General features: G+C 39.0%; 1 protein-coding gene across 1 annotated transcript in view; it reads left to right on the top strand.

Annotated features, from left to right (window-relative positions):
* Glg1 (golgi glycoprotein 1) overlaps window positions 1–13,965 on the top strand; it is a 266,753-nt gene that overhangs the window by 35,152 nt on the left and 217,636 nt on the right. The window contains exons 2-3 of the mRNA XM_067151476.2: window positions 3,674–4,018; window positions 11,141–11,383. Of these exons, the coding sequence (XP_067007577.1) occupies window positions 3,674–4,018; window positions 11,141–11,383 (588 nt within the window). The remainder of the gene's footprint in view (window positions 1–3,673; window positions 4,019–11,140; window positions 11,384–13,965) is intronic.

The raw sequence follows: 13,965 nt of genomic DNA, 5'->3' as shown, positions 1-13,965 counted from the left end.
TTTTTGTGTTTGGAAAATCCAAATAATGGGGGATGAAAAGGGGGATGAATTTTTAAAATGAGTGTGTCCACATCTTAAAACTTTAAAAGTTTACAGATGTAAAAATTGTTATTTAGAATCTCCTTTAAAAACAAAGAAACACGTATTTTTTGTTTTTTGGAAAATCCAATTAATGGCGGTTAAACAGGAGTTACAAATTGGGGTGAATTTTTTGAAAGACTATACCTACAGAATAGCCTAGAAACGTAAAATATTACAGAAGTAAAAAGTGGGTATTTTGAATCTCCTGTAAATGCAAAGAAACATAGGTGATTTGTTTTTGGAAACACTACTTAAGGGGAACTAAAAAGGGGTGAAATTTTAAAATGAGGATTTCTACAGTATATCTAAATAAACTTAGCATATTACAGAAGTGAAAATGGTATTTTTTATCTCTATTAAAAGTAAGGAAACGTGTATTTTTAGTTTTCAGAAATACCACTTGGGTGGAAGGGGGGGGGGGGTAAAAGTGACTGAAAATGGTGTTGATTTCATTTAATTAGGCTTCTGATATCTCAAGAATAAAGGTTACAGACGTGAAATTTGATATTTGGAATCTGCTTTAGAAGTAAAGAAACACGTATTCTCGGAAAATCCAATGAAGGGGGAGAGAATTGAAAAGTTAATTGACTTAATTGCATGAGAATACATACATCTAATAAAAACTAACGTTGTTACAGGCGTGAAAATTGGTATTTGGATCTCCTTTAAAACAAAGAAAAACGCGTTTTGGCGGCGGAGAAACCATCTTGGGGGGGGGGGAGTGAATAGGAGTTGAATTCCTTTCGTGAGGACACATAAATCAAAAACTGAAGAAGTTAGAGTCGTGATAATTGGTATTTAGAAGATCCTTTACTATTAAAGAAACAAGAATTTTTGCCGGAAAACTCACTTTTGGGGGGGGGGGGGGAGGAGTATGAAAGGAAATGAAAAGAAGTGAATTATTTTTATGGGGACACTTATATCTCAAAACTGAAGGTAATAGGCGTGAACATTGGTGTTTGGAATCTCCTTTAAAGATAAAGAAACGCGCCTTCTTTTAATTTGGGGGGGGGGGTAAATAAACTTAACGGCGGTGGGGTGTAAAAGGAGGTGAGACCAATTGATTTTACTGCTCATAATGTACTTATAAGGAGCCCCCGTTGCTCAGGCTGCAGCGCGCCGGCCTCTCACAGCTGGGTTCCGTGGTTCAAATCCCAGTCACTCCATGTGACATTCATGCTGGACAAAACGGATGCGCAAAAGGTTTTCTCCGGATACTCCCGTTTTCCCTGTCATCATTCATTCCAGCAACACTGTTCAGTATTTCATTTCATTTGTCATTCATCGATCATTTACCGCTAAGTAGTTGTCTAGCATCTTGCTGTGGGGTCCAGAACATCTATAATAATAATAATAATAATGTTCTGGACCGTCGTCAAATGTGCGGACCGCGCTGGAAACGGGTCCTGGACGGGTAATGACTAAAAATGCAGTCCGGCCGCGGGTTCAGTACCGCCAAGGCATCCAAGAAGACACCACGCCGGATCTCCTGAAGGATTTGATCCCTATTAAAAATGCTTATAGGAAAAGATGGCAAAGATTTAGGGACCCAACTGACCGGGTGGAATACCTGGACCTAACCCGGGAAGTACGAAATCGATTGCTGGAAAGAAAAAATTGAAAATGGAAGGAAACTTGCCGTAATCTAATAGAAAACGAGTCAGATCGCGAATTTTGGCGGATTCTCGCAGAAAACGAGTTAGATCGCGAATTTCGGTGGATTATATATCTATAACAATAAGCATTCAATTATAAATTTCAGTATAATACAGTAGCGAAGCACGGGTATCTTGCTAGTTTATATATATAAGAAAACATAAAGGTCCGATAATACTGCCTTGAGGAATTCCCCTCTTAATTATTACAGGGTCAGATAAAGCTTCACCTACTCTAATTCGCTGAGATCTATTTTCTAGAAATATAGCAACCCATTCAGTCACTCTTTTGTCTAGTCCAATTGCTCTCATTTTTGCCAGTAGTCTCCCATGATCCACCCTATCAAATGCTTTAGACAGGTCAACCGCGATACAGTCCATTTGACCTCCTGAATCTAAGATATCTGCTATATCTTGCTGGAATCCCACAAGTTGAGCTTCAGTGGAATAATCTTTCCTAAAACCGAACTGCCTTCTATCGAACCAGTTATTAATTTCACAAACATGTCTAATATAATTAGAAAGAATGCCTTCCCAAAGCTTACATACAATGCATGTCAAACTTACTGGCCTGTAATTTTCAGCTTTATGTCTTATCACCCTTTCCTTTATACACAGGGGCTACTATAGCAACTCTCCATTCATCTGGTATAGCTCCTCCAACCAAACAATAATCAAATAAGTACTTCACCTAGTTTTCAACTTTTGTATATTATTGTAAATGTCATTGTTATCATATGTAAATTTTAATACTTCTTTAGCCTTAATCTCCTCCTCTATCTGGACATTATCCTTGTAACCAACAATCTTTACATACTGCTGACTGAATACTTCTGCCTTTTGAAGATCCTCACATACACACTCCCCTTGCTCATTAATTATTCCTGGAATGTCCTTCTTGGAACCTGTTTCTGCCGTAAAATACCTATACATACCCTTCCATTTTTCACTAAAATGTGTATGACTGCCAATTATGCTTGCCATCATGTTATCCTTAGCTGTCTTCTTTTCTAGATTCAATTTTCTAGTAAGTTCCTTCAATTTCTCCTTACTTCCACAGCCATTTCTAACTCTATTTCTTTCCAGTCTGCACCTGCTTCTTAGTCTCTTTATTTCTCTATTATAATAAGGTGAGTCTTTACCATTCCTTGCACATGCATCCATCGCTGCACGTGCACTGTAATTGCGCTGTAATGTTATTCCCACAAATACTGTATTCAAGCAGGCCTCAAGGCTTAATTGGCCTCAAGCATAGTAATCATGCTTCAGCAATGCAGTGAGTCAACAGTTTGCTAATGACACTGCCTACGTACTGTTTTAACTCATTTTCATAACGGTTGTTATTGTTCTTTGTAGTCTTTGGTAACAAAGTGTGTGTCAAGCATAGATCTTCAAACAACACTTTTTTATACCTAAATTTTTGGTTGCATATATTGAGTTTGTAACTCTCAAATGGTTTGGATGTTATCTGTAACGGTAAATATTGACCACATTTAGCATTGTCCGTAGCGTAACGGTTAGTACAATTAGCTGCCGTCCTCGGGGGCCCGGGTTCGATTCCCGGTACTGCCAGAAATTTAAGAATGGCAGGAGGGCTGGTATGTGGTTGAAACGGTACATGCAGCTCACCTCCATTGGGGGTGTGCCTGAAAAAAGAGCTGCACAACCTCTGGATGAGGACACGAGTTTACTATTGACTTTTTTAACACGAACTCATGATTTTCCAGTCCCCTTCTAGTTTGTGTTAGTGAGGTTTTACTGGAATGTCATCTGGGGTGAATTCAATTTTAATTTTAATCATAATTTTGTGATATGCAATGAAATATTGTCTATTTGTGAGTATAGTGATTTACTTGTCTCAGTTAATTTCATGTATATAGAAACAGATTTTATATTGTATGAAGATTTTGCAATGATTTGTTTTTATGTTATTCTAGGTCAGCGAACTTGCAACGATAGATGATGGCTGCCAGCATCAGATATGGTTACATACAATGCAGCTGTTGGATGATGATAACCTGCGTGCAATAACAAAAAGTGTGTGTGGAAATGTACTGGATATGTGTCAAAAGTACCCTGGTCATCTGCTTCCTTGTATGATAGACAATCGAGAAATGATCAGAAGTGATGCCTGTCGTGCTCTCATTCAGCGCTTAGAGTGGGTGGCTTTTAGCGACTTTAAAGCCTTGTCCAAGCAGTTCGTGAATAATTGTACTGAAGATGTTATAAAGCTCAAATGTGGCCGTCTCCAGCTCCTTGATGCACATGGTCATGCTGATGAGGTTTGTTGAAATTATTTGATGTGTGTCTTTTTTTAAATTTATTTTGCCAGCATATATAAAAATATTGCTTATTTTTTCAGTGGTAAATTATATTTTCTATGCTTTATGTCGTAGGTATGATATCGTAATTGGTGTAAAACCTTTAATTATTATGTTTAATATATTTTAATCATAGTTTATTTAATGCTAAATTATCTTTTATTAAGTGTTAAACATGACTAGTATATGGTTTCTCTGTAAATATGTAGTATAAAATTGTATAACCTCAAATCGTATTGTTTAACCTTAAAATCTATATGGTTGAAGGTGATAGAAAATTCCATAATGTTCATATGTTATGCTTATTGTACTATGATTTGGTATAGGTGAAAGGTTCTGGAAACTTACTGTAAGGTTTTATTATCCAGATACATGTAGAGACATTACGAATGTTGTAGATATTTCCATGTACATTTTGAAATACGGAAGGAAACTTCGAGTACCCATTCGACTAGCTAGTCGATCGATGTTTCGAGTGTGTTTCATTAGAGTGTTGCAACGGAGTGTTGTAAGAACTCTTCCAGAAGTCGATCATTCTAGATGGTTGATCGAATGGTATAAATATCGAGCTGTCAGTCAGTGAAGGCAGTTCTAAGTTTGCAGATCTTGGTTTTTAGGACTCACGCAAGTGATGGACTGGGAGTGATTGTTGGGCTCCGAGGTGGAGTCTGAGTACTGGACTCAAGTGAGTCAGGCGGTGAATTCAAAAGAGAGTATGTTATAGTGTGCGCGTCAGTGTAGTTGATATCTGTATTGGTCAGAATCGATTTCAGGGTACTCCGCTATTGAGTGTTGTATATAGTGTCATTTGCTGCTGTGTATAACTGTGTGTTGTGATGTACAGTGTAAATAAAGTCATTTATAGAAGGAAGTGAACGTGTTCTCGTGTGATATTTATTTATGTCAAATAAAATCGCAACGTTGAACAATATTTATTATCAGCATCAAGAAAATATGAACCAAAGGAACAAATACCAGATATCAAAAAAATGTTTGTGCCACTGGGACGAAAAGTGAAATTCAAATGGCAGGTGTTAGTGACCCTCTGTGGATGACGTCAGATGTTGACATTCCTGTCGATTAGTGCAGAGTAGTGAGGCGTGTCGGTTGTGTCAAGAGCAGTTCTACATTAACTACAATACTGAAGTGAACATGTCAATGTCAAAGGGTGTTTTACGGCCATGCTTACTTTACGAGCGCAAATTTGACAGCAGTGCTGCAGATGCTGCTCGAAAGATATGCTCCGCATTTGGAGAGGCATTAGTGAGTGAGCACACAGTGCAAAAGTGATTCAGTCAATTTGCATCAGGAGATGAGAGCCTCCAGAACAAGCCTCGAGCTGGACATCCATCCACTATCGATAAAGCCCTGCTGGAGGAGAACATAGAGCATGATTCGAATCAAACATACAAGAAACTTGCACAAGGGTTTAGAGTGTTGGAGGAGACTATACGATTGCATCTGCACAACCTTGGAAGATCAGTAAGTGGGTTCCTCATGTTTTGACGGAGGAAACCAAACTCCAGCAGTTCACAACTTGTTCTTGATTTGTTCCTGATATTGACATGTGACGAGAAATGGGTGTTTTACAGTAACCGTAAAATATAGCATCATTGGTTGTCCCCTGGTTTTGTTGCATTTATCCCCACCCAAAAAAGAAAGCATTCAACAGAATGTACTATCTGTGTTTGGAGGACAAGTGCTGGTATTGTACATTTCAAATTCCTAGAGTGTGGCAAAACCATCTTAGCTGAAGTGTACTCGGCCCAGTTGCAAAGGGTTGCAGCTGCACTGCGTCAGAAGCAGCCAGCACTAGTCAACAGGAAAGGAATGATTATTCTTCAAGACAACACTAGGCCTCACATGGTGAAAAGTGACCAAGGAGGTGATCAACACGCTTAGTTGGGAAGTTTTACCTCATCCTCCTGAAACTCTGGACATCTGTCCATCAGACTATCACCCCATTTTTGGCCATGGATAACCCTTTGCATGAGCAACAGTTCTGGAACTGAGATGATGTCATGCAGGCCATAGGGCAATTTTTTTTCCCAGGGAGAAGAACTTTTACAAACGCGAGAGTTACAAGCTTGTATCTCATTGGAAACATGCAATTGAAGCTGGAGGAGATTATTTCGGTGATAAAAATTCATTTGTAAGAAATTACAAAGTCGTTATTTCTCATTGAAAAATATGGCACAATCTTTTTTGGATACCTGGTTCATTCATAATCGATTCTGGCTAACTATAGCCCACATAAATAACTCTTCATGATTTCACTTTCCTTTGGTGCCAGTATTCCTTCATTCTCTCAGTCTTTTGTTTTTTCATTCGTCCAATGTTATTTCTTGGTTGCTGTTTCTGAATCGAGGAACCCCTCAAATGTGTGTATCCTGTTTGTGAAAGTGGTCTGTTGTGGATGTCTTGATCCATTATGTTCGTTTGTTGCAGATCCTTCCTGCTGTTAACAAACCACTTGTCATAAGAGTTACCTTTCCTATTGGGCTTGTTGAAATGGTTTAAAAAATTCTTAGTGAGTCTGTTGTCGGGCATTCTTGAAATATGTCCAAAGAATTTAACCCTTCGTTTGTGTATGATATTTGAAATCCCGCTGCATGTTTTATATACTTACTTGTTACTGCATACTCTGTATGTGTCAGCACATTTTTTTGGTCCGAGAATTGTTCTTAAAATCTTTCTTTCCTTCATCTCGATTTCTTCAGTGTCTTTACTGGTTATTAATCCTAGCCATTCTGAAGCATACAGGTATTCTGGTTGGATTACTGTCTGATAGTGTCGTAATTTAGTCCTAATAGAAATCGCTTTCTTGTCATGTGTTTTTTGTTAGTTGGAATGCAAGCTCCATTTATCTTATCCTCCTTTGTTGTCACTATGTATCACGGGACTTCTTTAACGCCGGTCATGAAATGGATCTTTTCAAACAATATCTGCAGGCTGGTTTTCACTCTTATCTCTTCCAAAGTGTGAACTTGCATTATAGCTGATTCAATGTTCTCTGACAGTAGCACAAGATCATCTGCGAATGATGAGAAGTTGATAGCGATGTTTTCTTTCTTGTACCCTATCCTCACTTGGTCCTTAATGCTATTTTCCCATTCGTTATGACAATTGAACTGAAGTAGGTATAGGAAATCTCCTTGTCTTATGCCTGTCTTGAGACGTCAAAGGGTTCAGATATATTACCCATGTACTTAATTTTTGAGCATGGGTTTGTTAGGGTCTTCTTTATTAGTCGTCTTGTCTTGTTATCTGTGCCCATTTCTTCAAGGATGTCATACAGTGTACTCCTATCAATTGAGTCGTATGCTTTCCGAAAGTCTGCAAACACTGCTGCATATTTCTTGCCCCAGGCAGCTGTGTCCTTCATTATTGTCTTGAAGTTCCTAATTTGTTCCACACATGATTGTCCTTTCCGGAAGTCTGCCTGGTATTCACTGATTTGGTGTTCAAGTTGTTATTCCAACCTTGACAACAGTACCCTGGACAGGATCTTGTATGTTTCTTTAAGTAGTGAGATGCCTCTGTAGTTACTAACATCTATTCTGTTCCCTTTCTTGTGTAGGGGGTGTATCAACGTGAACTTTTATTGTCAGGAATCCTACCAGTGTTCCAAATTTCTTGCATTAACTGACACAGGTTCTTGACCAGTTGGGGCCTCGCATGTTCCATAGTTTAGCCGTTATCGAATCTTCACCAGCTGCTTTGTTGTTCTAGAGCTTCGTAATCAGATTTGTGATTTCTGCTTCATCTGGTGGTGTTTAGTCTGGGTTCTGTAGTGTGCTCATCTTGTAGTACTGGGCAGTTTAAGTAGTGTTCAAAGTATTCTGCCAATAGTTGACAATTTTCTTTGTTATTTGTTGGGATTGTGCCATCCTCTTTCTTAAAGCACAAACTGGGTGGTTGGTATTTAGAAAGGTTCCTCTTAAATGTCTTGTAAAAGACCCTCATGTTATTCTTTTGGAAGTTCTGATCTGTTGCAGCCAGTTGTTCTTAATCAAATTTTCTTTTTTTCGCTCTTATGATCTTTGCGGGAGGTACAGTATATTCTATATTTGTCTCAGCTGCTGTAGCCATACCCAAGTTAATGCTAATTTTTGGTCAACCTTCTCTTTCCAGTGTGTCCTCGTAAGCATTTGAATAATAATTTCATTATTATTATTATTATTATTATTATTATTATTATTATTATTATTATTATTATTTTATTTATTTATTTATGAGTTCCTGGTTGGGTTACTGTAGTCACGTCCTAGTTCGTAAACCATGGGCAACAGCTGATTGGCCTAGCAAGTGGCCATGAGAGTCGGGATTCTAGTTGCTATGGAATGGGAGTGGGCATCTTGGACATATTGAGTCATAGCCCTCTTTGTGCTCAGGCGGCTAGGACTATACAATCCACCGGTGGTTCCTAACCCATTAAAGGAGAGATTTGGACTATGTGTAAGTAGGGTAGCATCCTGCTTCTCAGAATTTTCACTGAACACACTCGGAATGTTTTAAGTAAGCCTCGGAGCTATGGGAGTAATGGAGTCTCCTTCTCATTTGACAGGCGCAGGACTCCTTGGAAACAACTTGGCGAATGAACTGGAATTTGATGGGGAGCTATTAATGGGGCTTATGGAAGAAAGAAAGTAGAACTGGCTGAGTCAGCAAAGAGGAGGCATCTGGATATGCTAGGAATTAATGATATTCGGGTATTGGGAGATAACGAGGAGGAGATAGGAGATTATAAAGTGTACGTGACAGGTGTTAAAAAGGGGAGGGCAGAGTGTGGGGTTGCACTGTTCATCAGTAATACTATTGCACGCAACATAGTTTCTGTTAGGTACGTAAATGAGCTAATGATGTGGATAGGTTTGTCAGTTGGAGGAATTAGGATGAGAATTGTCTCTGTATATTCATCATGTGAGGGTACGGATGAGGTTGAAGTTGACAAGTTTCATAAAATCATTGAGTGATATCGTAGTCAGGGGGAACAGCAGTGATAGGATAGTGCTAATGGGCGATTTCAATGCGAGAGTTGGAAATAGAACTGAAGGATATGAAAGGGTGATTGATAAATGTGGGGAAGAAATGGAAACTAATGGGAATGGGAAGCATTTGCTGGACTTCTGTGTTAGTATAGGTTTAGCAGTTACGAATACATTCTTCAAGCTTAAGGCTATTCACCGCTACACACGGGAGGGTCAGGGCACCACAATCATTGCCTGGTGTGAAAATGGGAAACCACAGAAAACCATCTTATGGACTGCCGACAGTGGAGTTCGAACCAAATATCTCCCGAATACAGGATACTGGCCATGCTGAAGTGACTGCGGTTATCAAGCTTTGCCCCTTCCATTTATTGCTAAAACTCGTATCACTACCAATAATGGTTGCCGTCATCATCTTCTCTGGTTGTAGGGCCATGTCATGTGAAGCAACGACATTTCAGTAATTAAATCATCCCTCCAGCTTGAGCTAGGTGGAGGCCATCCACGAGGGAGACTGACGAAGTGGTTGACAACGTTATGAAATGTGCCCGTGCTGTTGGCCTCAACCCTCGAGACCTGCTAGACAGCGCCAAATGGCGAAAACATAGCCAAATAGTGGACCTCATTTGATGGGAAAACTCTAGAAAAGTGAGTTATAATTCAGTTTAAGTTCCACTCATTAGCTGCATAGTCACCATACTGGCCTTGGGTTTGATTCCTGGCCATGTCAGAGATTTTAATTGCTCATGGTTCATTCGTCTGGGTTGGGGCTAGATGTTTGAACTCATTTTAATACACGTCTTCATTTGGGCATAGTCATTAGTGCCAGCTACAGATAATTGGAAAAGAGGTCAGGAAAGGAATATTACATGTTAATTTAAACTTCTCTTCAGGCCAGCTCTTTGTATTTGAAGCAGCAGCTTGACATTGTCATTTTGTTGATATAGAATTATTTTTATACATTTCTATTTACATTCTTGTTTCTGCCACACGTTAACATTAGTTACTGTATTTGTGTGAATTTCGATATCTTCTCATATTTTAAATTCTTCTCAAATACAAGTGTTCTTGAGAAAAAATATTGTAAGAATGTTATGAAAGTACGTTACAAAAGGAGACACCAGTTGGAAGAGTTTGCAATCCATTGCTTTATGGTCTGACACCTTGGCTAGCCGATTCAAGTCCCATTATTTGAAAAAATGTTACCATTAGAATGTTCACCAGCAGGGTAGGAGAGGTGGTGTTATACAATTCCTAATCACTAGATTACATGCCAATAGCTAGGTTCATTTCAATTCTCTTTGCAGTGCTTACATGGAGTTAGGGCATTTAACTTTGTTGGTGGTGATTCATCCATCAGATAAGGATGTTAAAATTCATCAGACCCTTTGGGGTTATTTGACAGGAGTTGGCTATGTATCGACACTGGTTTCACCCTCTCCCCACCTCATCATCACCACTCACTACACAACGTAGAGTCATTGTACTAGACACGGAAATATGTTACATACACAAACATAATGATCTTTGCTTCTGCGGCAAGGAATAACTAACTGCTTGACCAAAGATAGTACGCTTAAATAAATTAATATCGCAAGCCACTCATCATTTTGGTTGAGACTCATATCCATGTGCCTAGGTATTAGGACACACTTTAATTTACCAAGCAAGTGACTGCGTGATTTGGGTTATGTAGCTATCAGCATACATTTGGGAGATAGTGTGTTTGAACGCCTCTATCGGCAGCCCTGAAGATGGTTTTCTGTCTTTTCCCATTTTCACACCAGGCAAATGCTGGGGCTGTATCTTAATTAAGGACACGATCGCGTCCATCTCACTCCTAGCCCTTTTCTGTCCCATCGTTGGCTACCTCAGTTTCTTTCAACAGGTGCTTCTTTGTATAGAAATCATCTTTTATTCTTTTGTTTATTGGTTACGGGAGATAATCTTTGTAAGCTCTGCTGCATTCGGTCAGTCATACTTTGCTATAGCACCATTGCTGTTAGTATGAAAATGTAAGAGAGTAACAGGAAGATAATTGCCTTATGTTTACTATAATATTACTGTTATTGATATGCATTATTTTCTGCAGGGTCTATCCCAGGGTAGAACTCTCAGCTGTCTGCAGGAAAACGTTGAACAATTATCTCGAGAATGCCAGAAACAGGTATTCCGACTTTCTGAATTGCAAGCTGATGACATCAGACTGGACAGGCAGCTGTATTTAGCCTGTGTAGAAGATCATCAACGATTTTGTTCAGATGTTCCTAGAGGTAGTGGGAAAATCTACAAATGTCTTATGCAACATAAACTTGACAGGACAATGACAAAAGAGGTATGTATTCAGATTTTAATTAATTCAGTTTTAAACAAAAGATGAAAGGTCACTGCTTGTATTTGTTAAATAGGTACCTGATATTCATTGTGTTCAATGAAATACAGTATTGCTTAAAAATACACACAATTATGAAAGGGAGTAGATAGTACTCCCCCCCCCACCTCGCCCTCTCTCCTGCTCACTTCAAACTTCACGTCAGTTTATCATTACCTCAGTTCACATAGCTTTTTTATACGAACATTGTTGCTGAACGTATAATACACTGTGTCATCCCTCACCAAGGTAGAGCAGAGATGGCTGTGTTTCAAGTGATGCTATAATCAGGAGGAATGGGCTGACGACTCACTTCACATCAGATTCAGCAATGAATCTCGGTTCTGTGTTTCCATAGAAGACTAATGAATTTGATTATTGTAGTGCCAAGAGGAGAGAACACTTTCTACCATTGTCGTGGAGAGACACTAGCATTACTCCTGGCATCTTTCATGGGAGCCATACCAAAGTCACCAGTCAGTAATGTGGGTGACCCAGTATTTCATATCTGTGTGTTGGCACAGTGCTAGAGCACTGTAGCAGGTGTGGCATTGTCTATTACTGCTGTTCAATGCCATTGCTTTGGAAAAGACGAGTTGCATATACAGTAGTAGAAGTCCGCTATAGCGAGTACGGCATATAACGAGAACCCCGTTATACCGACAATGTTTTGCTGTCCCTTCAAAATTCCTGTATTAAACTGTGTATTATCCTTTGGTTACAGTGAGAGCCCTATCACTGACGCATCCATTATTACGAGCGATTAAACTCGCTCGATTTTTTCCATTACCGATATTTATGCTCCCGACCGATTATGTTGCATGCAATCGATTATCTTCGGTATCGTTTCCTCACTATGTCCACTAGTGAGTTCTCTCGTCGACATTCTAAGGCGATGTCAGAGCAGATTATTAATACCTGTCGACTGCTGTTCCGTAAAGAAAATTTGAAATGAAAGAGAACCTGTTTTCTTAATAAATGCGTAAATAACATGCCTGGTAACAATTCTTAACTCATTAAAAGTAAAGGCTGACTAAACGATCACTTAATTTGAATGCTAAATACTGCAATTAAGTAAAAATGGGATACACGTTGAGATATGGCAGAGTGCATAATTGATTTCAGAGCTTAGTTTATATTTTCTCACGTCTGGTTAAATTATGAAAAGATTATTATCATGTAAATTAATAGCGAGAAGGTTTATAATTTCTCTACTGGCGCTTGAAGTATGTTTCCATCATATGTATAGTACGGTTAAGTTAGGATAGGTGACGCTGTTGAATAAGGAAACTGAAACGTTTGCCACAAAATGCAATTGATCATCTTTGATACGCTATAGTTTTCTCACTATGTGCATTTGCCAGCTCTCTCATCGACATATGAAGGCGATGTTGGAGTCTATTACTAATACCCAACGACTGCTGTTCTGTAAAGAAAATTAGAAATAAAAGAGGATAACAAGTTTTCGTAACAAATGCGTAAATAACGTGGCCGATAGCCGTTGTTAACCATTAATCTCGTCATTATTCCGTATTGAAAATAGCTTATCACAAAGTTTACACAAGGAGTAATTTTTTAATACCACCTTTTCAATACAATTTATTCCACTTGTGTGTGGTCAAATACACATCGAAATTACCAGAATTTTAAAGGTACATGTTTTGCCCACTTTTTATTGGGCATCATCAGCCTCATTCAATCTTAAAACAGACACTGGTGTGAGGAATCTTAACAAATTACATAAAACGTATTGATGAACACTTTATGGTATGCAACCACAGTATCAGTCACTGCGCGGAGATCACCCCACCTTCGACCACAAAGACGTCTGTGCGGGCTGGGACTCCTAAGCCGGCGCAGCAGGGCGAGAAGTCCGAGTCTTCCAGCTCGCTTCCTCTTATTGGGCGATTTTAACGCTCATCACCCCATGTAGGGCTCTGAAATGCCTTGCCCCAGGGGATGGGAGTTGGAAACCTCAGTAACAGAGCTGGATTTATGTATTTTGAACACAGATGAACCAACTCATTTCAGTGTACATTACCACACATACTGTCGCATAGATGTAAGTCTGTGCAGCCGAAGGTTGGTTCCGCTGCTTCTGTGGAATACACACGATCTCTGTGACAGTGACCTTTTTCCCATTATTCTTGCTTTTGTTGAAACAAAAATCCGTCGTTGTTCCTGCTTGACGGATTTTTAAACATGCTGATTGGCCAAAGTTCACATCACCAGCTGTCTTTGACGACGTGACCAGGCGAACCGTAGACGGTGAATTACAGTAGAACCTCGATAATTCAAAATCCCACCTAATTCGAAGTAGTTCTCGTTCCCGGAAACTTGAGATATAGTTTTGCATGTTATTTCAATTGTTTAATTCGAAATACGGATAAAACGTAATTCGAAGTACAATGTCGGCCCCATTACCGAAATTCAGACTTTTAATTCGAAACTGCCTTTACATTTTAAAACAATAGTATGTTACAGAGTACTTAGGATCCAGAACGGGTAAAAAAAAAAAGTAAATAAATAAATGCAATGTAAATATT

Source organism: Anabrus simplex, chromosome 7, assembly GCF_040414725.1.
Source record: "Anabrus simplex isolate iqAnaSimp1 chromosome 7, ASM4041472v1, whole genome shotgun sequence".
NCBI lineage: Eukaryota > Metazoa > Arthropoda > Insecta > Orthoptera > Tettigoniidae > Anabrus > Anabrus simplex.
This window is presented reverse-complemented; position numbering and strand designations above follow the sequence as displayed.